This window comes from Amphiura filiformis, chromosome 5 (genome assembly GCF_039555335.1).
Source record: "Amphiura filiformis chromosome 5, Afil_fr2py, whole genome shotgun sequence".
Lineage (NCBI taxonomy): Eukaryota > Metazoa > Echinodermata > Ophiuroidea > Amphilepidida > Amphiuridae > Amphiura > Amphiura filiformis.
Genome location: NC_092632.1, coordinates 19,277,177 through 19,304,033, shown reverse-complemented (window position 1 = coordinate 19,304,033; position 26,857 = coordinate 19,277,177). Strand labels below are relative to the sequence as shown.

Here is a 26,857-nt window from a genome sequence, read left to right as displayed (position 1 = left end):
TTTGTTTTCCTTTCTTGTGCACACATGAGATTTGCATTATTCTGTTTTGAAGGTTATGACAATAATGCCTTTGTTTAAAGTTTCCGTTTAAAGCCATGATAATTAAAATGAATTTGGTTAATGCTTGTTTCAAACCTAATGTTATATGGCATATCATGTCTCCAACGAACACTATATGCCTAATTGTAGGGCAACATAGCCATTTTAAATTAATATCTTAATTATCATGATTATAAGTTTAAGCTGAGCGGCCACTGGAGATGGGTTTCCTTTCATTTTGCTCATTCATTTTCAGCTTTTATAAATGAACAGAATTGAACCCTTCCTCTGACCGCGAGTTGTTGCCAATAATTTTTGGCAAAGAATAACAAATTAAAAATTCAGTTCATTTATTTATTTATTTATTTATTTATTTATTTATTTATTTATTTATTTATTTATTTATTTATTTATTTATTTATTTATTTATTTATTTATTTATTTATTTATTTATTTATTTATTTATTTATTTATTTATTTATTTATTTATTTTTATTTATTTTTTATTTTTTTTTTTAATTTTTAATTTTTTTTTTTTTTCATTTATTCATTCATTTATTCATTCATTCCCGTTTTTTGTTGGTTTACACTTCGCATTATGTAACATACCGGTAAATCCGGAATAAATCCAATGTAGGCCTATCATAAATCAAATGTAACATAATAATTTATAAATCCAATGTAATCTTCAGAATACAAAAAGTGTATCATTAAAATTCGTAAACAAGGTATTGTGCTGTACATAACATGTACCATGTGCACAGAAAACTAAACAGTGGATTTTTCACCTGATCAGGTGCACATCATAACAAAAGCTCTTCCACCCTACGTAGAAAATGAAATACCCAAATGTGTGGCAACCATTTTTGGTCATGTCACTTCCTTTTACCTCTCTATGGAGCCGTATTACAATGTATAGCTATAATTATTATTACACGCCAATTAACCAAACAGCTAGAAGTAAAAACAAATAGAATAATTCCTTTTAGTTATCTTTAAATTTTACGAAATTAGCGTTATGTTAATTTCATTGCATATATTTGATGAAATACGGAGTATTTGCAACGACGATATTGGAACTATATACGTGCATGAGGAAGGATTTACACAATAGTGATTCGGTCATTCCTTATAGAGAAACAGGAAATCTGCATTTGGCAAAGTTGAATCATCCCGGGAAAATAAAAACATTTTAGGGCATGCTAGACGAAACTTCAAAAGTTTCTCAAGAGCAAACAATGAATACAGTAAGTTACGTTCAACAGACTGGGATAGGAAATAATGGCGGAGATATACGTTTGACAAGAGGGGACGACAACAACGGGAAGGATGTGAGGTCAGGTCTACCTATTTCATTGGAGCAAGTAGTTGACAACGATGATGACGATCATGATGATGAGGACGAGGAAGTGGAACTTACAGATCCTGACACACCAGCAGGGCCACCCTCTGCAAAGAAGACCAAAAAGACCAAAGGAAGGGTCAAGATTAAAATGGAATTTATTGACAACAAACTGAGGAGGTATACTACATTCAGCAAACGAAAGACAGGCATTATGAAAAAGGTAACATAAACATGATAAAATGGAACTCCTACCTAAATAAATAATAAAATATGCATGCATGCATGAATCATGAATGATTGATGAACAACATGAATTTTTGACATCATATTGTCATTTATAGTCACCAATCAAAGGCAGCTTTAGGCCTCTGATTTGGGTCCATCATACATGCCCATTGCATTTTCACTGACACAGGGTAATAGTCAAAGCAAAGGACACAAAAGTCAAGATCAAGTTCAAAAAAACATGAAAGAGAAGTGTCGGAATCCACAATGTTGACCGAATGTAGTATTTTCCAACATTTTTTACTCTTTCTCGTAAAATTCTCGAAATGGGGCCAGTGTCAAATAAAAATGCATCAAAGGTAATTGGGTGACCCAGGTTGGTGGCCCATGCCTAGTTCCAGTAACTGTAACCATACTCTCTAGGTCCGTATCATCGTATATGTCATTATGTTTATGATAAAGACTGAAGTCTGGCAAGACTAGGCCCATGCCATGATATGATGCCTTTGCCTTTTATACCTTTAGTGCTTCCCCCCCCCCAAAAAAAAAATCCCATACTTTTGGACACTTTGCCCAAAACAAAAATCAAAATGGACACTACATTTCCTTGTCTAATTACGGTAATTGACTTGATGAAGTCGGTGAAATTGCTGATATATTTGATGTTTTACACTTACGGTACCGGTATTTAGAAAACGTAAGTGTTTGTTATGAAATGATTGACAATTGTACTGTTGTAGATTATCAACAAATTATATTAATTTGGCAACATTGTGAGCTTTTTTTGCACAAAATCTTGGTTTGAATTGGCACAAACCAATTAAGGATAAGGTCTAGTATAGTATTAAGAGTATTAAGACTATAATTTATAAACTAAAAATGATTTTGAATATATATCCTCAGGCTTACGAATTGTCTACACTAACCGGCACCCAGGTGATGTTACTTGTAGCCAGTGAAACTGGACATGTTTACACTTTTGCAACAAGAAAACTTCAGCCAATGATCACCAGTGAAAGTGGTAAAGCATTAATACAGACATGCTTGAATTCACCTGATCCACCTGCTGAACACCAGAACCATCATCGTCACCCAACGGACCAAAGAATGAGTGCTACCGGTTTTGAGGAGACAGAATTAAGTTATGCCATTGGGGATGAAGATGGAAAAATTACTATGGTGAGTTAAGAAATTACATACACATGTAGACCTACCAGTTTTGTTGGTGAGAAAAAAAAAAATTATGTCTCTTATGTGAATTAGTAGGTTTTTTTATTTGATTTTATGTTTTGCGTTTAGTTTTGTTTTTATTTCTTTGTTTGGTTGATTGGTTTTGACACACATGTGCTGCGGAAACATCCACACACATTGCTTTCTGCCCTACATTTGCAGGACACATACATACATACATATGTACATTGTATGCAGCTATAATCTATTGAACCATCTCATATTTTATTGGATTGAAAAATAATTTTCCTGTATCTGCTTTAATATTTGATAAGTGCCAAAAAAGTTAGAACCATTTTGTGAAAAGCCAAGTGTGCTGTAACAAGTAATAATGTCAAACAACAAGCAGTATTATATTATGAGTTTGTGGAACAATTAAATTTGTTGATATGCATGGAAAGTAATTGTCATTGTCGGAGCAGAGAAGATGAGATTCTCTTCTCTGGTTGGAGTGAACTCACACTTGGCGGATGTTATGTTACATTAATTTGACATTCTGGGGAACCTGCATGTATTAGAAATAAAATGGTGTTTTTAAATTCACTGGGCACATTTTCAGGTCTTTGTTCACTTTCTGATAATCTGAAACTGAGGGAAAATGAATTTGTGGGACCGGACTGTAGAAGTTGTATTAGAACCCAAAAACGTGCACCTGTTTATAAGTAAGCCTATATGCAAAAAACATCCAATGTCAGCTTCCTATCCAGGCACCCAAACTAGAACTCTTCAATCACTATTTAAAGTTGGAAGCTCTTTGACCTGGTTACCTTAGAACCAGTAAATCATCTGGTGAGGGATTCCCCCATAGAAAACCATACCAGCATTGAGATACTATTGGCTGCAGAGCACTGTGTTATGATTCTGGCATACATGCATCCACACAATAATACTACACCAGTTTCATTGAGAAAGTTAGCAGCCAAGCCCCCTGGCCATATCAGGGCCATGTCAACTCAGTTGACCTGCCATGTTTAGAACTAGGCATTCCTTATAGGCAAGCCTGCCACAGGCCTGGCACGCGAGACAATTTCCATTCGGTAAAGGCATTTCCTTATATGGAAAGCCTGATCATGCTCTGTGTCTAGAAGCTTCTGTGAGTGGCTGGTTCTGATAAATGGCTGGATGATGTTGGCATCCCATTTAATACATGAGGTTGGTTTATCAATCAATCAGTGTCCCACCAGGGGATTCCTGCCCTTGATGTAAACTTGGAGGTGTTGTTGCTGGAGCACTTTATAATTTATTGATTGATATGCAAAGGGTCATCTGAGGTGATGTAAAAGAATATTTCCAAACAAATGATATGTGGGGGGGGGGGGGGCTGTGTATAAACTCCAGAATTTTGTATCCCAATAAAATACAATTATAGAGGAAAAATACTTTAGATTAGAACCTGATTCCTGACTGGTGAAATGTTTTCATTTTTTTAAATTATTACAAATCTAATAAACATATGACTGAATGTCTGTGTACTGTCATCCTCGATTAGCAATCAATTGACAAAATAAAAATGTGCCTGTACCTACATGTACTAGGATCATCTAAATTCAAGCCAGGGGATGTGCCCAGGGATGTGTTAAGTCTCAAAAAAGGGGGTCATGAATGTACTGAAAATAAATAAATTGGGGTCAAAATGTCATTTTTGTGGGTCATACTCTTGGGCCCCATGTTTGCATCTCAGAAGAGGTGTCTAGATAGATGGCGCATTGTAATGCATCATCATCATCATCATCATCATCATCATTAGGCAAAAAAAAAAGGTTTGTCTCAAAGCTCACGAGAAATTTAAAACGGATTTTTTTTTTAAATTTTTTTTTATTCTATTCCTGACTTTTTTTCATGGTATTTTGAGAAAAAAGTCTGATTTTTTTCTGGAAAAACTAAAAAATTAATTTTTTGAAATAAAAAATTTTCTGCATTTGTTTTTGTCAAATCGTGGGATTTTTAAACGCAGCATAAGCTTTGAGACGAACCTTTTTTTTTTGGCCTTATTATTATTATTTTTTTTTATTTATTTTTTTTTTCATTTTTTTTCATTATTTTTTTAATTATTATAATAATAATAATAATAATAATACAATTTTCCCCTGATTCAGGCCCTATGTTGTATCAGAAATTCAGAATCATGATTTTAATTATTCCTTATGACCAATTTCCATACAATGTGGGCTCAAGGAAAATGCTAGAATTGACTGCTTGCCCATGGGAGAATTGTAAACACATCAGGTGTAATAACTAATTAATAAGTATGGTAATAATATGGCTGATTACCTGTAGTTTATTTGATTAGGTGCCCAGTTGTAAATTCAAGGGTTATTAACTTGTAAAGTAGATATAATATTTTGCAGATTTACTACAAATTAATTAAGCATAGCGTACCGGTACTGCTAAAACAGTCCAGCACACATCATTTTGCACAAAGCAAGATGTAAACCATAGCAACTGGTCCAATCTGAGAACAGCTTGCAAATTGATCAAAAAAGTTTAGCATGTTCCCTGCTCAAGAATTGCCATATTTTTTTTCACAAATTCAGCTAAAATGCATCAAAAAGCAAAGTAAAATTACACAATATATACTAAAGGAAACAAAGAAAATAGACCCAATGGGTTATCTGCAAGGGCTTAGGCAGCCAGCTGTGTAGGGAGTGTTTTACACACCCAAATTTGTAAATACACACCCAGTTTTTGCCCACATGGCCTATACTTTGTACACAAATCTTAAATTTAAAAACTTTTTTGAATTTACACACCCAAACCTTCAAATCCTGCCGAAGACCCTGGTTATCTGGTAGAGTCGGAAGCATCAAGACACTGTCACCAAGAGGTGTGACTCCTGCAACCCATTAATGGTCATGAATGTATTACCAATTTATAATATTGTAAATTTGATGCAACGTTCAGTCCATGCACATTTTACATAATATAGGTCAATAATAATGAGATTTCAACTGCTTTTGAGAACCAATGTGTACTCTTTGTTTGAAGGAACAAAAGTTTTAAGGAATGAGAATTTTTTTATTGAAAGAGCATAACTTTGACATTTGAAAAACAAAACCTCCTTAGTGAATCAAATCATCACTGACATCATAGATTTAGTCAAGATTTGACAAACTTGACATACATGCAGGAAACAGTCAAAGATCAAAAGGAAATGACTGTCAATATATGTGGTAGAACTACTATATTGTCTGCCCATTTCTGACTGAGTCAGCTTTAGGATACAAATTACATTACAAATTTGAGCAAGCAAAGTTAAACAAACTTTTCCTTATTTTATTCTATTTTATTTTATTTTATTTTATTCTTATCTTATTACAAGTTTAACTATTGATTCGTTAGATTTGGATTTGAATTGCTCAGGTTAAATTGCTATTTATAATTGCTAATAACTGCTCCAAACAAACTATTGTTACACACTGTTACTAAATTTCCCAAAATGTATACAAAGGTTGCTATAAGGCCAAAAAAAAAAGGTTTGTCTCAAAGCTCACGAGAAATTTAAAAACAAATGCGAAATGCGATTTTTTTATAAATTTTTATTCGATTTTTTCATGGTATTTTGAGAAAAAGTCTGATTTTCGCCGATTTTTATGGAAAAACTATATAAAAAAAAAAGCACAATAAGATGAGGAAATGTTAATGTGGAATTGCTCAGTTTTAGTTTGTTAAATTCTCAAGCCTCTGTAAAGCAATAAAATATGAGAACAGAATATGTTGTTTTATAATCTTTTCTCTTCAAATGAATATGCTCTCTCTTGTGGAGTACATGAAGGACTGAATGTCACCTAAAGACCCTATGCTTTACCTCTTGCTATAATTCTAATCTGCTTTTCTGTTTAAAATGTTATAACACCCAGTCGTTGACCGGGGACAATTAGTGAACCAGGGACAAAAACACAATTCAAGTTTTGCACTGCCTAAACAGGGACTTTTTGCCAATTTTTCGGTATGAAAAAAATTAAAGTCTTCAATATACCTGAAAAATGCACCCCAACACATTGGGGTTTTTCTCACTCTCTTTCCTCATTCTCTATCTAGGCCTTCTTGTAGGTGTATTAGTAAAAGAAATTTTACAAACAAACATCAAATTTTCAAACAAAAAGATGTTTGGTACAGTGAACTTTCCTCTGAACTTAGATGTGTACTTGAATTCGTTTATTGTCGCTACTGGCAAGGTTATGTAGTTTATGAAATCAAATCAGGTGTGAAATCAAATCAGGTGTTATTTATCTATCCCAAGTCTCGAAAACGAACCAAGTGCCAAGTACTAAGTATAGCGTCCTTTGTAAGATGCTAAAAATACATCACTATGTAATGATGGGGTTGATGGCAGGATTTAGCGGGCGGCACGTGCGGGCTGTGTTGGAGTTTGCTCTACCAGCATGTTGTCCTGGTGTCATCTTGACGTCAAACCGATCCAAGCTGTCAGCCAATGGTGTGGATGAGCATTGTCTACATTACTTGCATGATATGCCCTCTCTCCACATAAGAATATGAAGCTTCCAAATATGCAATGACCATTCCAAATATGCAATGTACTCCCAGGGTTCCCACATGCCCATATATGGTAAGGCTTTGCTTGTAAATGGCCTGGTGTCATATTCTCTTTCATCACTGTTCAACTTGATCTTGAAGAAGTGTGGCAGTCTTTTGCTGATGCCCTGGGGATGATTACTTGCCCATTCAATAACATTGAGACATATGGAGCTTTGTGTACCAAGTGGTACCACATGGGTTATTTGCAGTTGGCAGTCAATTCTCAATCAGCTGTTTATCTGAATCTGTGAATTGAAGCTTGTTGTAAACTGTATACTACCAGTGCCCTGATGATCATTTATGCAGATTTGCCCATGTATGAAGAAATGAAGAAATTGTACTTCTGCCAATCAGGGGATTTTGTTTTAAAATCATGAGGTGCTGAACTACATGTAGAATTTTTTTTACAGATTTAAAGGCATGGGCCTACATGTAAGGCCAAACACAAACACAAAAACAAGTTTGTTTCTCATTTCATTTTTTGGAGCAATTGTACTGCATGCTTTTTTAATTTGAAAAATCCAATTGTTAAAATGCAAAAAGAAAAAAACAAACAAAAAAAAACACCAAAAAACAAAAAAAAAAACCTACAATATTGAACTATATTATTTAAAAATAAATATGAAGTCAATAAAAAATAACCATCAATGCTGCACAAACTTATAATTTTTGCATTAAACCAATTTTTTTATTTGACTTGACCATCAAAATGGGGAATTTAAGGTGGTACTACACCCCTTGATCAAAAAATAATAACACACTGGGACAGGGTTTGAAGGCAGGATTTGAAGGTTTGGGTGTGTAAATTCAAAAAACTGGGTGTGTAAGATTTGTGTACAAACAAAGTATAGACCATGTGGGCAAAAACTGGGTGTGTATATATTTACAAATTTGGTTGTGTAAAACCAGGGATATGGTAAAACACTCCCTTACACGGCTGGCTGGCTGCCTAAGCCCTTGCAGTGCACTGGTAACAAAAGATATTATAGGGGCAAGGAATCCAGTTTACTACACTGGAATTTCAGTGACTCAAGACAAGCGGTATGTTATTTATGACAAGAAAAGAGGTACCGCTAGAATGTTCTCATTTCTCAACATATGTACACGTCTACATGTACAATGAACCACTTGTTCCCTGCCCCCATAATATACAATATAACTTTTGTTACCAGTGTGTGGTTATTTTTTGCGAAAAAGGTAAAATTAGTCACAAAATTTATCAATACATGATACAATGAGTTTCTTTGTTTCTTGGGTATGATTCAGCCAATGTTCACTGGAAGGACGCCAACCACTACAAACTAGCACTACAGCCCTGTTGTATCGATCTTTATGCTTCCACAGGAGCAGGCCCGTATGCAGGATTATTTTGCGAGTGCTGATTTTGAAAAAAGTGGACTTTTTTCAAGAAAGGACAATTTTGTGAAAAGTGGACTTTCTCCCCAAAATTTGGACCCAAAAAGCGTACAAAACTGATTTTTTTTTTGCTTGCTACGCTCGCAGATTGTTATATTTTGGGACTTTTTATATACTCTTGCAAATTGGGGGGGGGGGGAAGGGGTGCAGGAGCCCCCCTTGCACCGGAGGTATCATGTTTCCTGGTTGTCCGTCTGTCACTGAGTCATTCCGTCTGTCGGAACTGGTAAGGCGTACATGTAGAATGATGTGATTTGGTGGAGGCGTGGCAATTAGCAGTCTTCTCATTATAGTCTAATTATAGTAGGATTTTGTCGCAAAATATGCTAATTTGGTAGCTTATTTCCTTGTCAAAAGGATGCACTTGTCGATTGCTACATGTGTCTCATTTCACATAATAGCTAGGAATACATACCAGACTCATCTGAAGTGGAGGTCACTTCAAATCATCCCCAAGTCATATGGTTCAGGAAAACAGAGAACTATCCTGAAACCATATGATTTTTTGATGATTTGAAGTGACCTCCACTTCAGATGAGTCTGGTATGTATTCCTAGCTATTATGTAAAATGAGACACATGTAGCAGCCGACAAGTGCATCGTTTTGATATGGATGTACACATATGGAGTCTCACAAAATAGAAATAGAAAATCAGGAAGTTGTATGATATTTGACATTATCAAGCAACAGGCACTATAACAATGCCACATTATACCATGATTGATGTTCTTATTTCCTTGTTCTCATATCCTTTAGGATGGCAAGCCTATGTTCACAGTTACCAATGTTCCCGGAGCAGGAGCTGATGTTAGTAGTGCAGGTGCTGCACAAGCTGGTAAGAACATGTTTGCAGGTGGATAAATATTTATTTTACTTGAAATAACCTACTATAACTAGGCTTTTTCCAACTAGATTGGAAACAAAATTTGAACCTTCCCAGTTTTACATATGTATTTATACAATTTGAAACGGGGGAAAATTGAGAAAAATGTCCCATGCATAAGTTTATTTTTCTAAAAGCTGGAGCTGGTCGGCTGACCCTCACTGTGTTTCAAACTTCATATTCTGTTCAGGCAATAGGAATGATAAGAAAGCAATTGCATCAATTGTAGACCAGGAAACCAGTATGTTGCAAAAATCAATCTTGCAATGAATAAGTAACAGGTTTCAGATCATAAGTCCATACAAAATGGTCTTGTATAAATGTATGCACCATTCAAAATGTTGTATAACCATTTATAACTAAGTTGTATGTTTAGATGTAGAGAGACTTGTTCATAAGAAATTTTTTATTAACAGTTTATTAACATACACAATCAATGCATGGTTCGCATTATTCTCTGATTGATTTCTCCCGTTTTACTCTGATTGGTTCTCTCTATCTAAGAGAATATGAAAGGTAAATATTTCAACAGCACTTAGTATTACTATTATGATACATAAAATTTGAATGCATTTTGTTCATTTTAGGTCTAGCTGGAACAGGTCACACATTTCCAATGACTACCTACTTGCCTACTACATCAGGTACTGGTGGTAATGGGAATGCCAGTAATGGGAACAAAGCTAGTGGTGCTTCAAGTAATTTCACAATGGCACTTCAACAAGGGGGATTCACAACAATACTGCCACCAGGTAAAATTCATTACAAAAACATTTCCCTTTTATTTAAATTTGTTGATGTTGTGATTGATTGAATAAAGTTTGCCCATCATAAGCCCCGTCATAAGCAAGCTGAGGTTACTTTGCATGTAGCGTTTCAAATTTTTATCTGATGTCTTGATCAATCCTCATACTAATACTTTTGTGTAACTGTGTCCTTTACTGAATTGATTGGAGACCCCATATTTAATAAACCAAGCTTTGTCACCCAAAGACCCCTTAGTTTACCTTTCTCCAAGATACTTGATAGTTTCGAATAGCAAAGCCATTTGAAGTCAGTTAGAACTAGCTATTGACAATTCAACACTTTTATGGGACTTTTTGACTGTTAAACCAGGGACTTGCTCAAATTCTTGTTTCATGTTTTCACCATTGCCCCCCCACATCAAGCCAAAAATTGGGAACATCAATGCTACATAACAGAGCTGCACATTTCTGTTCCAGATTTGTCATCTGCACTCAATTAATACACTGTACACAGCATTAAAGTATTTTATTTTGAAACATTTCAAGGAATAGTGTTTAAGTTGACCTCTGCATGAACTTTGAAAACCTGTCTCTGTTCTCAACTTGTCCAATGCTGGCTGAAATACATTTTGAAATATCTTGAGAAGCAAAATCTATCAAAATCAAAACTCGAGATGACAAAATGGCGTAAATTGGCTGTTGGGTTGGAATATATTGCCCCCCTTGCATCCTACTTGGATCCTAAACTTGTATTGTTGAGATTCACCTGATTTTGTATAGTTTATTATCATTGCTTTGCTTATTGTTGCAGGCACTGCCATCCCTGCTGGAGCCACAGCATTTCCTACAGGTCTAGTGCAATTACAAGGTGGTCAACTGCAACCTGTCACACAGAGTCAGACACCAACCACACCGACAATATACAGGTTAGTTAACCACAATTATATGATAGTCAATTGCAAGCTGTCACACAGAGTCAAACCCCAACAACACTCACAATATAGGTATAGTCCGTATACCTTCCTCGAGTTGGTAAAATAAAATCAGCTTTCAAGATCTTGTCCAAAACTTTTAATTTTTGCAGGAATCTGTTATGCTAGTTAGATTCCCTGCATCATTTCCTTTCTTAAAATGTATACTTTTGTATACTTATCATTACATTTAGATATACAATAAAAACAGTAATCTAAATTACTCACTCAAATATATACAGACTATAGGTGGTCTGTCACACAGTGTCAGACACCAACCTGTCACACAGAGTCAGACACCAACCACACCAACAATATACAGGTTAGTTACCTCACAATTATATGATATAGTCAGTTGCAAGCTGTCACACAGAGTCAGACCCCAACGACACCCACAATATATAGGTAGGTGGTCAACTACAACCTGTCACACAGAGTTATAATTTGGTAGGGACGTATGTGCGTATTTCCCGTGCTGCAGTATCAAATTGCGCGCGTAAAGTTAAACGCCCTAAGTTTCCACGCATACGCAGTACATTTGTGTTTTGTTGTTGCACGCTTGCAGCGCAACCCAAGAAGCATTGACGTCACTACCAAACTTGAGGTGAACCAAATTATAGACACCAACCACACCCACAATATACAGGTTAGTTACCTCACAATTATATGATAGTCAATTGTAAGCTCTCACACAGAGTCAGACCCCAACAACACCCATAATAATAGGTAGGTGGTCAACCGCAAAGCTGTCACACAGAGTCGGACCCCAATGACACAGATGATAATGTAAAGATTTGCCAACTCCCTTGGTATAACTGGAATTTTAAGCACAAACTAAAAGTACCCTTTTGTAAAAAATCCTACCAGCAAATAAGGACACAGACCTTTAATTCTTTTTGGGATAATTCCTCTTCAAGCAGAGGTTACTTTTGGATATCATAACCCATGTATGTTTGTGCGCATATCAATTAACATGTGCAACACATGTCGCACATAAAAGATTATAAATCTAGAATCAGAACCTGCTTTCAATTTGTAACTTTATCATTGATAACTACATGCATTTTTGTGGAAGTGAAAATACTTTTGGATAGCTGTAGCTTGAAATTGAATGTTGGCATGACCTAGTTTCCTTTCAGATTTGTCTTAGCACTGTTAATAAAGTTTTTTTTATTACGGAGAACCTTGAAATCATCTCTCAGGGTATGAAGTGTTTCAGCAATTGACTTTCTACATTGTAATTTGGAGAAAAGACACATTTTCTTTTCCAAACTCTGTACCTATGAACCTGATTTTACTTCAGCTGAATTTGCTACATAATAGCCATGTGAATGTTTTTCTTCACCTCTCAATAAAAGTCAGTTTGTTATTTTTTCATTCTACTTTTACAGATTAGCACAACCCCCTGCAGCAGCAGCAGGAAACAGTACTGGCAATCAAATCCTGACGGCAGCATTATACCCCTCATCTATATCAAGCCCTGTCTCAGTAGCCTCTACAACAAGTCAATCTACATCTGGGTCATCGTTAACTATGCTCAGTAATGTCAGCACACAACCTCCAAATGCCATCTGTAAGTTTAAAGTCCATGTAAAATCAACACTACCTATGAGGAAAATTTTGCAAATATCGTGGGGATTTCAAATGGAATAAACACATTAAGCAACTCTGAATTTCACCCTGAATCTTTAACTGAGGGAGGCCAAGGGTGAGTTTCAAATGGAGCTGCTAATGTGTTCATTACATTTGAAATTCATACTATGGAAGATATTTCCAAAATCTTCCATAGAGTAGAATACATTTCAAGAAAACTGTTTTTTGGTAGTATCTTTGAAGTAATTGAAACAATAATTGAAGGACTGTCAGGAGCAAGAATGATTGCTCCTCTACAGCTCCTCTTATGTTGCATTTGCAAGAGTAATTTATAGCTCATCTTAATGACTCATAAACTCTGTACACTTAAAAGTCCATTGGTGGAAACAGCTCTTCCTAAGCTCTTCTTGGGGAGACCAGAAGAGCTGTAGTGTTTCTAGACCACTTTTTTTTTTTTATTGTTCAAGGATAAAAAAGTACTATGTGAAACTTCTCACTATAGAAATCATTTCTCATAGTCAATTCATTGTAAGAAATTAGCCTTGCAGTGAGAATACTTTGAGAGACTAGCATTTGGGCATCAAGGAGATGTTTGTACAACAAAAACATGTTGTCCAGTTCCCAAGCTCATACTTATTAATATTTTTAATACACTAATGTTGTGATTTACTTATCTGAAAAAGTACCGTTGGGAGTGCCAAAATATGTGCATTGCTTTTATACAGAGGTGTAAGTCTTCCGGAAAATTCCGGAAATGTGGCCAAATAAAGAAATTTCCGGAAATGTAAAAAAAAAAAAAAAAAAAAAAATGAACAATTTTTTGTCATAAAAAGACAAAAATTTTTTTTTTTAGGGGTGATACCCTGCAGCCTATTCCCGGACAAGCCCCCTTGCACTTCCGGAAATTTGGCGAGGTGCTCGCCTTTGGCTTGCATGTTTTTCAGGGAGTGGATCGTTACCTCACTTACACCTCTGTTTATATGCTGGAAAAACTTGCTCTTAGAAAACATACTGTAAGAATCTAATGTGATGCACAAAACTTGGCATGTCCCAATCATTGCCTCTGCCACTGTATTTAAGTTTACACAAAGATCAAGATTTTGAAGGTTCACATATTGTTGGAAATATTTCACTCTATTTCAGGATGGAAAACAAGCAGTTTTCCACTTTTAAGCCTTGCAGGTAGTTCACTAATATAAGCAAACATTATGGATTGTCAAGCTTACAACGTCTTTACTGTTACTTTCAACCATTGTATCTTTGCAGCAACTCCTAGTACTAGCACACCACCACCATCAGCCGCAACCCCAGCCACACCTGTCATGTACCAGACACCCCAGGGTGTAGTCTACGCCACATCTCCCGGTACGGTTAGTGCCTTATCAGAAGGCATCTTCCTAAATTATCATCCCTCATCGTCCAACTCACTCTCATTCCCTGCTGAACAGGGTATGTTCCGTAAGATTTCTTGGTACTCTTGCATGAGTGTGATTTGGATGGACCCTTACATCATAAACATCTCAAAATATCAGCGGTTTTCATAGCACCTACACGAAATGATTTATTCAATTAACCGGGTTGCTGCTTTGTCGTTGAGAACACAAGGTGTTGATTCATTTGTTTTGGTGTTAATTGCAAAATGTTGATACTTTGAGATGTATCTTGTATGGTATGTACAACAGATTGCTGTGGAATTTATTTTAACTGCACATTCGGTGATATCTTAACATCGTTATAACAGGTTACAGGGATGGGGTCTACAATATGATTGGCCGAAACATTTGATCAGGAAAAACATTTAAAATTGGCTACACCTATGAGACCACATATTTGACCTGCTCTGACAAAACCAGGAACAAGTTGCATTTTCGACATTTCATGATTTGAATAAAAAAGCACTAGAAAATAAGCTTTAAAATTATACCAAAATTATATAAATAGCATCAATACTTTTCAAGATAGGGATAATTTTGTAAATGATACCTTGATATTTTTGCCAAATTGCTATTCTGAGTAATGGGCCAATTAGTTTCCTGCCTTACTCAGGATTGAATAGGGATTATCATAGTTCAAATGTTATTGATTGAATAAATCTCTTTTTAATAAGTACTTTCAAGAATTTAAAAGTCCACTCAGTCCAACAGTCAAATACCATGAAATTGAGAATTCCAAAATTCAATTATTTTCATGGGAATGTCAACTTTAAAGGCCTATAATGCAAAAACATGTCTGGTGACTTGTTGCGGGTTTTGTTGGAGCTGGTCACATATGTGGGGATTGACAAGTCTCCAAGCCCTACTTACAGTTATTTCACTACTAACAAACAAATGTATTTAATGGCGTTAGGTTTCATAAGTACTGTAAAAAGTTGTAATTGAAGGTAGTGGAAGGATTGTTTCAGTTGAATGGCCTGATCTTATGGCCAAATATAATAAATTAATATCAAGAGTCTTATCAAAAGAAACCTAGGGATTTAGAGAATTTTGTGGCTTGACTTGCCTTCATTGTCAACAAGCTTTGAAAACCTAGAATGAATTACTGTTTTGATTAACAACAATTAAATTAGATAAACAATGCAATTTTACTGTGTTGCTATTGCCAAATTGGTTCTATGTTGTAATTGTATTTGCCAGAAGGTGTTTTCAAAACTTGACAGCAACTTTGACAAAGATTTTTGAAATTTTACTAATTACCAAGTATTTTAAGATTATAGCGACTCTTCGCTCACCAAATTTCCATTAACCCAACGACACATATCCGGTGGTTTCTGTTGATTGATTTTTTAGCATTACAAATGACAATTTAAGCATGTAATGAGTGACACAGTGTGATGCATGGAATAATGTTTTGTTCATTATTCATCATGATTCAAAAGTACATGGAATAGCAACATGAGCAAGGTTTGAGGTAGCAATATTATAGTGTAACACTAAATATTTTGATGTGATCGTGTTTTTTAAAGAACTGCAGTTTGCTAACAGAAAATCCTGCCATATGAAGCAATTCAAGCAAAAGCACCTACATTTTGTAAGCAATTAAGGGATTTGGGGCAGACCATAGACAAATTGCTAAAACATCATTGTTTATTTAGAAAGATGGATTATAGTGGTATAATTGGTTAGGGTAGGGGTGCAAAATGTTGGTGCAATATGTTGATATCTCAACACGGGCAGATCCAGGATTAGAAAAATGCTAAAATTGACTGTTTTTACCTAGACATTTGTTGATTTTGTATGATTTGATGGGCTGGTGGAGGGTTTTCAACCTACCTGGATCTGCCCCTGCTCAACACTGCAGATTAAGACAAGCAATAATGCATTGAATTTGATGTGAATATTGTTGCACCTGTTCATTGATTTCACAGGTAGCTTCACTGCAGCTCAGCCAGGTAATCAACCCATACATATAACAGTGCCAATGATATCAAGATTTGCATCCGTAAGTAATTCACATCCACTCTTTTTAAATGAAGTGCAAACCTGTTTGACAATAAGGTATAGACCCTGTACAATACACCACCCAGGCCAGAACAGTATAACAATTCAGTTCTAAGATGACAGAGGGACAGGTCTCTAGATTGATTCCACAACCATTCATAACTACCTACAGATTCATTGTATTATCATAGGAAATTTCCAGTGAAGGCCTCTTGGAGGACATAATTTTATTTAAATGAAGATGAATATCCTCTATAGTTAAAACTTCTAAGGGCACATCTTTAAGGTAGAAACATCGGCTACGGTGTCATGCACAGATTTAGTTTAAAATGATACAGGATGTGTAGTTGGGTGAGAAAAACTTGCCTGCCAAATTTTAATTTTCGCCAACAAAGAGTTTTTGAGTTATGCCATTTTTTATCATTAGGAAACCCCATTGACTTTGCACATAAAGTGGTTTTGACACTAAGCCTCGTTCACTAAAATTGGTAAAAGTTTGAAAATAGATACTATGTTTAAATATTATTTTTTCTCCTTTCTATCCCCTTTATAGAACTGCCTTTTGGATCTTTTTATTACAAAAATGTTACCAAATAATATTAGTGACTTTTTTCCTATATATTGGCCAGTAATAAAGGGGATATTTGAAGGTAATGTTAGTACTTGCTCAAATTTTCTTGATTTGATCTAGAAACACTGAATGACCCAATTTCATAATTATTGTCTGAGGTAACCATAGGGCCAATTTTAACAAATAAGGTGTCATATGAAAGGTTATTAAATTTAGAAACTTTTCTCGCCAGCTTTTTTTAATCAAGTGTTTCTATTTTAAGTTATGGATGTTTCTAGATTTCCCTAATTTAAAAATAGAAAAAATGATTTTTCTCAAAAAATAAACACTTTATCAAAAAAATCTGGCGAGAGAATTTAGATATTAGGCTTATTAACCACCCCACGAACTTTGGAAACCATATCATATTCCCTCTAGGCTAGCAATAATTATTTGTAGAAAAAAATAGGGAATTTTCAAAAATAAAGAAAAACATAAGAAATGTTTAAATTTCCATGAAACATTAAAAATAAGTGGAGTAAAGACTTATCTTAAATTGGTTATATATTTGATATGGATACAGAATTCTGATTTGATATAGTGGCTATTTTCCTGCATGTGCCTCTTATCCGATGATCCTACCTTAACAATATATAGACAACCCTGATTGGGTAGTGGCTACCAGCTGAGATAGATGAGGAAAACTGGAGTACATGAAGCAAGACTTGCGATTACGGTCATGAAGTTACTTGAAGCTCACTTACGGCACTTGGTAAGAGTGGTGGCCGTGGTGGTAAGAGGATAGTGCTTTGACTACAGCACCAACCCGTCATCCTCAAATTACTCAATGGTTATAAATATTGTCTTTTTGTTTTATTTTGCAGGGACTTGGTCAAGGAAGTCCATCTAAAGAGGGCAACAACAATACAGACCACCACCTGTCAGGCAAAACTTGATATTTACCAGGGAAATGAAGAAAACCTGATATCATGATGTGAAATGAACAAAACCTAACTTGTGAACCTACCACAACATTCCTTTTGTCTGTATGTGCTCATAGCAAGAGGTAACTCTCAGATACATGTATGAGAGAAGATGATACAGTTGCTATAATAGTTGCAATCATTGGACAGATGGATACCAAGGAGCACCGGATGAAGGCCAACACTCTTTGCCAGCCTCAAGAAATATTTTGTTTTTGTCAAACCAGAAAGAACCAGCATACTGCAACATATTTTTCATATGCATTATTAATTTTGTGAATTTCATGAGGCCGCAAGAATGATGTTTTCCCCTAAGGCCTGTGATAAATATGTGCAAACATGGTGTGCCACTATTAGAGGTTCTACAAAGTTGCAAAAATATGCTTTGAAAATAGTGTTTTGCAGTATGGGCACATGTGGGTCAGGTTTGTGCATTTGTTCTGCAGCTTTTGTGTAGCAGTGCCTTTTCTTAAGATAAAACAATGAATTTTTATATTTGCAAAGCTCAGTTCAATGTCAATTTAGTACTAATTTGAGTCTTTTTGGTAACTTTTGACTAGGACATCTATTCTGTGCATGTGGAAAAAAATGAACATAATTATGTGATAGCTTCTATCATCACTTGACTTACTGGAGGATGAAAAGCTGGAGAAAAATTAATGAACTGAGCCTAGTGAATGTAGAAATTTACTTGTCTTTTTAAAAATTTACTTGTATAAAGTGAACGTAAATTATATTGTATGTATTAATATATGAGGAGGGGATTTTCAGCATGTAAGTGTTGCTTCATTGTGTGCAATCAATACTGAACCATAATTATTACTTTCAATTTTGAAACTTGATTGGGCAATCTGGACCTGTTTGGTCTCAATATTGAAATGGCTACATAGTGTACCCAGTACAATGTAGGTGTTGGGAAGTGCTTTTAAAATTCATCCTTAGCTCCATGGGTATCTGATGGAAGGCTATGGGTAGAATTAGAAAAAAAAATCTACATGTATCAAGATTCTTCCTATAGACAAACGGCTGAAAATACATGTACAAATGAAATACACACCAATAAAATGTGTGATGCTCATTTGTTCTAGTGTACAGCAAGGTCTGCTATATTCCTAATATGTGGAACAGATTGGAATCAAATTAAAAACAAAACATTGATGATGTCACATGAGCGCTGTTCGCCAGCTAATTCATTAGCATAATTTGTAGCAAATAGGTGTCTTAAGATGACACTGACCCTTGCACCCATTTTGGGTCAAAGCAGACATGCATAGTGTGCTCAACTTTTTAATATTGCAATATCAGCACTGATACCCTTTCAATATGTTGAATATCTAATTTTCCATTCATTATTGCATTATTTTGTTTAAGGCCAATTACATTGGACATGGTGCCACATGAAAAGTTACTTGAAGTACCACTTAAATACAAATGTCAAATGTTTTGACACTTAACACTATTTTGTATGTGTTTCAATTAGAATTAGTAAACAAAATTGAATTGATTAGAACAATTTTGTTGTATTTACAATTAACTTGATAAATTTGAACAATAAATGATAGAAATTTAAGATAACTATGCAATGTTTTTGTAAGGAATTTTGAAGAGAATTACCTCAGAAGTATTTTTGTTAACTAGACAGGTTATAAAATATGTCAAGGAGTTAAGATCATGTACAAGTTGTGTGTTGTCAGTGCATGTGACAAGCATGGGATGTCTTAAGATGTAAATAAATGTACATTATAGAGATGTGTAATATTTTGATATAAAGAAGGGTAAAGTTTCAAGATGAATTGTGCAAATTGATTTCAAAGTATAGAATCTTTTTTCACGAGTTGGGTTAAAGCAGTTTGTACCATCGAAAATGTCATTTTTGGTCACAGGATTAAGTTAAATTAAACAGTCTTTGAATGTTTAGGATGGTTTAAACTTAAGGGCTTGGATAGCGACATTTTCACATATTTTTTGTGGGACCTGAGAGCACATCAGACATATCGAATTGCATTTTGAATACGAGGAATGTCCTTCTGATATCAAATAATTTTGATTTTTTTTAAATTTGCGATATAATACACATTTTATGGCAAATGATTGTAAATTGATATTTTTGAAATTTAACAGTCCTCGAAGTAAATTGTATAAATCTAATGATATGTACTTAAAGTGTATGTAGCTGGGATGAAAAGCTGTTCATCATATAAAAATTTTGACATTTCGTATTAAAGATATAGATTTTTTTCCCAAAAGACACCCAAAAAAAATGTAGGTCTTTTGGGGAAAAAATGTATATCTTTAATATGAAAGGTCAGAATTTTCAATTAGTGGTCAGCTTTTCATCCCAGCTACATACACTTTAAAGTTGGTCTGAACCCTGGAATTATGGAAACTTTCGGGCCTCATAACTGCTTAATTGTTGGTATATAAAAGTATACATATTTAGAATGGCAAAGACTTGATAAGTTCATCTGTGAGGTCCAATTTGGGCCAAAATATTCATTTTTGGCCCAAAATCCCAAAAAACGTTTTTTTGGCCCACTTTTTTTTCGTGCAACGTAAAACAAATTCTTGGGCCAAAAATGTTTTTAAATTAATTTTTAAAAACTAGATACAAATATATAGGAGCCGTTTTTTCATTTTTTTGAATTTTGACCAACTTCACCAAAAATATTTGGGCGAAAATCTGGCTTTTTTATGATTTGTTTGAAAATTCAGCATTTTTGACCATTTTTGGTGCAAATTTCTCGAAGTTGGTCGAAATTCAAAAAAATTAAAAAACGGCTCCTAAATATTTTTATCTAGTTTTCAAAAATTAATAAAAAAAAAACGTTTTTGGGGATTTTGGGCCAAAAATGAGCATTTTGGCCTAAATTGGACCTCACAGATGAACTTATCAAGTCTTTGCCATTATGTATACTTTTATATACTTTAGACCAACAATTGAGCAGTTATGAGGCCCGAAAGTTTCCATAATTCCAGGGTTCAGACCAACCTTAAGTGAATATCATTAGATTTTTAAAGTTTAAAAATTATTTGATATCAGAAGGACATACCTCGTATTCAGAATGCAATTTGATGTCTGATGTGCTCTCAGGTCCCAATACTGTGCAAACGTTGCTATCCCAATCCTTAACCAGTAGACTGTAAAACAAAATTATAATACGATCTGATCCAATTGGACCAAAGGTAGCCAAAATGTGGTGAAAATTAAGACAGGTGAAAATGTTGATAACTTTACAACCAAGCATGAAAGATGCAAAGGATTTCAACAACAAAAATTATAGCAATAATGAAACTGAAATATAGGCAAAAAGTGAGGAGGGGAAAAAACCAAAAAAACATAAGAAAATGGACACATAAAATTTTCATAACTTTGCAACTAGGGATTAACATCAGTAAATGTAGGTACTGAGCAAGTTTGTAATGGTAGCAACTCAATTTTCAAAATTTCCAACTTTGTGGTCACATTTTCTCCTTGGCCTGATTGGATTAGATCGTAACAATTTCAAGGCATTTGAAGGACAACACTTGCCCAGACATAATAGGGACAGAATCTTGTATTTCTACCAATTGTACATATTTGTATATATATAATTTTTGTATATATTTTGTACATACCATAGTGAGAGGGTATAAAATATTGGAGTATTATTAAAATGGCTGAAGTTCACCCTTAGTAATAAATAAAGACACCTTCAGAACATTTATATGTATGTAGTCCAGCAACCTGAGATACCAGTAGTTTTTTGCTGGATACAAATCACTCCTAAGCAAGTTTCTAATGTAAATTTTGCATGTTTTTTTTTTGTGATAGATAAATCCATCCATTCCATTTATGTTAAATTATTATTTGTTATTAGTAATAAATATTCTGTTTTTACATCTTTAAGTTATACTTATAAGTAACAGTCATCATTAAAATTAAGACTTACAGTATTTGAAGACCAGTTGTGTTTGAGTAACTGTAATTATTATTTATATTAGGCTTCTACATGTTACAAATGAAACTATACTGCACTCAAAAAGTATTTTTATTCTTCAAACAAAAATGATCTCTTAAAAAATACACTTAAATAGATATCAATAGATGGAGAATTTTGTTCTGCATATGTGACCCGTTACAGCGAAAGGTACCTTATGTCGGCTGCTACAAGTGTCTCTTTTTCCCCAATGTTGGCAGAAAATATCAAACAATAATGACAATCTGAAGTGGCGATCATTTCAAATCATCTACAAGTCAACGAGGTTCAGGAATGTCCTCTCATTGTTAGTGGGTGGCTAATACATACCTATACAAATACAATACAATGCTTTTGTAACCCACCACTCATGCCACTTGAACAGGGATTAGCCATATCAAATAAAGACTAGAGCTGTATAACAAACAGTTCTATAGACAGGTACAAGCTTATTATCCTCTACAACAATAGGATTAATGATTGGTTTAGAATGCATTTGTTACTAGCAAAATAAGGCATATGTAGCTCCCGACTTAAGGTACCTTTTGCTGTAACGGGTCACATATTTGCAACACCGGTACTTTATTCCTCCAAGCTATATGTATTTGAATGACAAAAGCTGTAAAAGTGACATGTAATATTTCCTCCCTCATTACAGCATGACAGACTAATGTGTAATTGCCCTGTGAATATCATTATCTGTGTGCTTCAAGGAAAAATCTATGCAAGTTTTGTCACCTTTGAAATTCTCTCTTTTTTCATTTAAAGTTGTAAGTTGGGGGATGCTTCATGCTGAATGAAGTATCAAAATATGCAGAACACATTTGTGACATGATCAAGGGGAATGAGTCACATGTCGACCCTGGTCAAAAATGAGTTTTTACATATATTTGTAAAGAGGACATTTAGCAGAGATGCCAGTTTTCCTAATTTATAAGGAATGAATGAGTGTCTACACTTTGCAACTTGCTGATTATTTTCAACAAGCAAGTGGCATCTCTGATTTAGAGCTTTCAGAAACTGAAAACCACACGTTGATACGACTTTTCTTTGTGAACTTACATCAATTTATCAATTGCTGAAAACAACATTGAACAAAAGAATTTTCTCTACCGATATCTCAAAATCATTATTAGCGACATCCGACTCATTTCCCTTGATCATGTCACATTTCTCCATCTTTTGACTACTCTTGTTGGTAATTTAGTTTTAGTGTCTTAAAAAAATTGCTTGTATTTTAAGTATAAAGATATTTTTTGTGTGTAGTTAATATTGATACTTATCCTTAATGTTTGTATTTTGTTGCATAGAGAAAGACTGATATAATAATATTTAATTATTATTTATTGTTATGTACCTCATTTGATAAATGCTTTTAATGTTACAAACAACTCAATGAGCCACTGCTTATAGCAGAAATCAGGATGGTTTTCATGTGATGCAAGAATATATTGCACATATCAAATCATTGAAGTTGTATATTATTTAAGTTCTTGTGATATATTCTTGTATCACCCTCAAAGCTGTTTAATTTGATTTAAATAGTTTCACTCCTCATAGTTATCTATGTAGTCATGAAATTTTAAAATGAAAAGGATTTCATAAAACTGTCTGCATATCATGAATTACACAGGGATAAAAAACCCAAATGTCACACCAGAAAGAGATTGGTCATCAAAATTTTAAACTTTGTGGAAAAAATTTAAAAAAGGGGAAAGTAAAGTGGTAAAACAAATATGGTCGGTGTGGACATGAAACTTTTGGTTGTAACCTTATCAAGCATTGTGTGAAACAATCCTGAGGTATGCCCTATTTTCCACCATATATCATGTTTGTCTAAATGTGCCATTTAAATGCTTACAAAGTTTGATGATCATTTCTATTAGAAACTATGTTAAAATCTATTTTCATTTAGTGGCTGTGGACATCCACCCATTGCATGCATTTAGTTGTTAGGTTTGTTTGGGTGAAACTATGTTTGGTTGAAGTCCAAATACAGTAATTCCCTAAGCCAGAGGAGTTATTAATCCCAAATTAAAGTTACTGCACTTGGATTATCAAAGTAACAAACCTTTGTTCACAATTTGAAAGTAACTAATGTTGTAATGTATCTTACGATATACATTAACTTTTGTTTCTGCACAGAGCCAGCAAAATAAACATAATATATCTATTGAAGAAAAAAACCCACTGTTTTGTGTGTATACTTCATGAAATTGTTCTTTCGTGTTTACAATGTGTTGATCTAGGGCAGAGTTCTTAACAATATTTGCTTGTGGGCCAAGGAAGCCCAAAATCATTTCAAAGATTTGTGTTTGACGGCTAAATACACCTTGGTTTGCTATGGTTACTGTACATTTCACTGGTCGGCAGGGTAGATCTGGCCCACAGGTCACCATTTGAGAACCCCTGGTCTAGCAGTTTAGAAGTACTGGTCGGCAAGGTAGATCTGGCCCACAGGTCGCCATTTGAGAACCCCTGGTCTAGCAGTTTAGAAGTACTGGTCGGCAGGGTAGATCTGGCCCACAGGTCGCCATTTGAGAACCCCTGGTCTAGCAGTTCAGAAGTAGAGTAATTCGATAGTCTAACACAGATGGTTTAAGAATGAACTGTCACAAAAATTGTCAGAAACAGTAGCTTATGGGGCTCATACAAGTTCAATTTTATCAATGGAAATAGTAGATTTTATTGATCAATATTGTGATGCAGGAGTGGATACAAAACCTACCATTGTGCACTGTTAATGTTCGTGTGTACAGTGCACAATGGTAGATTCAGTATCCAGTCTTGTATCTAGGTCTTTGATATTGAGCAATAAAATTGAATGTGTACATGTATGAGGCGCAAGAGTGGAGTAAGGACATTAAAAAATAAACATTTTGACCACGTTTGAGTCTTTTTAACATGCTAAACTGAAGTTAATGGTCAGGTAAATTAATTCTGTATCAAGATGAATGAAGCTGAATTGGCTGCTTAGAGAAATTGGTCATAGCATTTTTGGCAATATATGAATATTCATTTACTTGTTTCAATTGAAACCCCTTTCGATGTAGAAGTGATGGGCGCTCTACAAGCAGGTTGCACTCATCACCTGTGTATGTCTGCAATCATAGATTGAATACAACACTGCTCTTTTCAGAAATACTAATCTTACAGGTGCGAGTGATCAGCATGATATGAATATTTTTAACATTACAATTCAGGTCTTTATCCCTGTTCTTTGACATCTATGATTCAATGCATTGGTACAGCGTGAATGTTGTTGTGCAGGGCGATATAATCAATAATTGTATTCATCTAATTGCTATGGTAGTTATTCTGTTACATCATCACTTCTAAGCAAATTCACATGCTGATGAAAATTTTTGATGGCAAGGAGGATTAGGAATCATTGCCATTATTGTAATCACGATATACATTTTCATTTCATTAAGCCAAAAAAGGGGGACAACTTGTTTTTGCTGTATTAAGGTTACACAAAGAAACGTATAAAAAACGTACAAAAAATGTATAAAGTTGTTCTCTAAAACCGCGTTTTCTCAGCAATCAAATATCGCAGTGAGTCAAATGTTGGTGAATGGATGTATCTTTACATTATTTTTGTGTGTTTATACAAATTTTTAGAATCCGTTTGAAAATCCTTTGTTTAAATCATTTTTACGCACCGTGTTCACAAGATCAAAAACGCGTTCCATGCAGTTTTTTTCAAATGTTCGCTCCGTATAAAACCACGCCAAGTGATTGTTTTCTCCTTTTTTGTATTGTACTACAAATCGACCAAAGAAATAATGTTGCCATGGGGAAGAACCAAATACAGTACCGATTAAATTTTATTAGCCCGTTTTTGGGAAAATTTTTCGAGAATCTTGTACCACAAAACACTGTTATGTTACATTATCAATATCTGGATTGTGGAACGTTAATTTTGATTTCTAACTGCCTACATTATTTCTCAAATGTCTGTCGCTTACTTTACCATTTGAATTTCACTCCAAATTTAAGCTACTTTTGCAAAAAACAAGGTTTTTCGCCATCAATACCTCCGACATTTACAGCGGTGATGAGCTTGTTTATCATAAGAGCCTGTTATTCACTATTCCATAATAGTCAGTTTGAGATTAATCAATTTTATACGTCCCTCAGTGGCTCAATCGGTTAGCGCGTCGGATTCACGTTTGACTTCACAATACAATAGTTTTGACCTGGAAAACTTTGGTACGTGTTCTAGTCCCTATGTGGTCCATTCCATTTATTTTATTTTATTTTTCTCTCACTTTTTTTTTCTTCTTTCTAGTTCGTTTTTTTTTTCTGACTGCAGCGATTGATTGTTTTTGCCCGTTTTTATTTTTCATTATATAATTCAGGAATTTTTAGGCTATAGGCCTACTAGTCTAATAGGCGCGGCCTATGAATATATTTTTACAAATTAGATTAACAAAATATTGTTTGTTGGTTTTGTTATTGTTGTTGTAGTTATTGTTGTAGGCCTATATATTGCATGATCAGGGTATAAATAGGCCTACTAGGCATATTACAGCCTATCGAAGCATTGATTTATTTCACAACATATATCATCCAGGATAATTTTAAAAATTGAAAATTTAGAAAATCGAAAGGAAAATTGCCGAAAACGGCTGCCCACAATCAACCCCCATCAGCCCATATGGTCGTGTCACCCCCTCCCTATCCCTGCCAGGGATCCCTGCAACATATAGGATGACTCACGAGCAGCGGTTTGTCCGTGGCCCTAGTTCAGATTGATACACTATTGTACGTGTGAGTTCATTCTTTTCTGCATGGCTGTTTCCATTATTAACTTGCGCCCCTCTGGAATCAAGCCTTGAAAATCAATTGTATTTAACCTTAAGTGTACCAAATCCAATGTGCAAAGGGATGATTTTTTTAAAATTTTGTTATTATTTTTGTGTCAGGAATTATAAATGTTT

At 34.6% G+C, this 26,857-nt stretch overlaps 1 protein-coding gene across 2 annotated transcripts; it reads left to right on the top strand.

Moving 5' to 3' along the window:
* Positions 1 to 1,154: 1,154 nt before the first annotated feature.
* Positions 1,155 to 24,113, top strand: LOC140152764 (uncharacterized). Of its 2 annotated transcripts, none has more exons than XM_072175252.1 (9): positions 1,155 to 1,604; positions 2,513 to 2,788; positions 9,549 to 9,627; positions 10,263 to 10,427; positions 11,233 to 11,347; positions 12,784 to 12,965; positions 14,252 to 14,434; positions 16,350 to 16,423; positions 17,857 to 24,113. In XM_072175252.1, exons 1-9 carry the CDS (start codon positions 1,239 to 1,241, stop codon positions 17,926 to 17,928), a joined length of 1,512 nt encoding a protein of 503 aa, XP_072031353.1. In that variant the 5' UTR covers positions 1,155 to 1,238; the 3' UTR covers positions 17,929 to 24,113. The 2 variants fall into 2 exon arrangements, with proteins under 2 accessions (XP_072031353.1, XP_072031354.1); XM_072175253.1 differs by having other exon boundaries at positions 1,156 to 1,604; positions 14,252 to 14,350; positions 17,857 to 24,112.
* Positions 24,114 to 26,857: the final 2,744 nt, after the last annotated feature.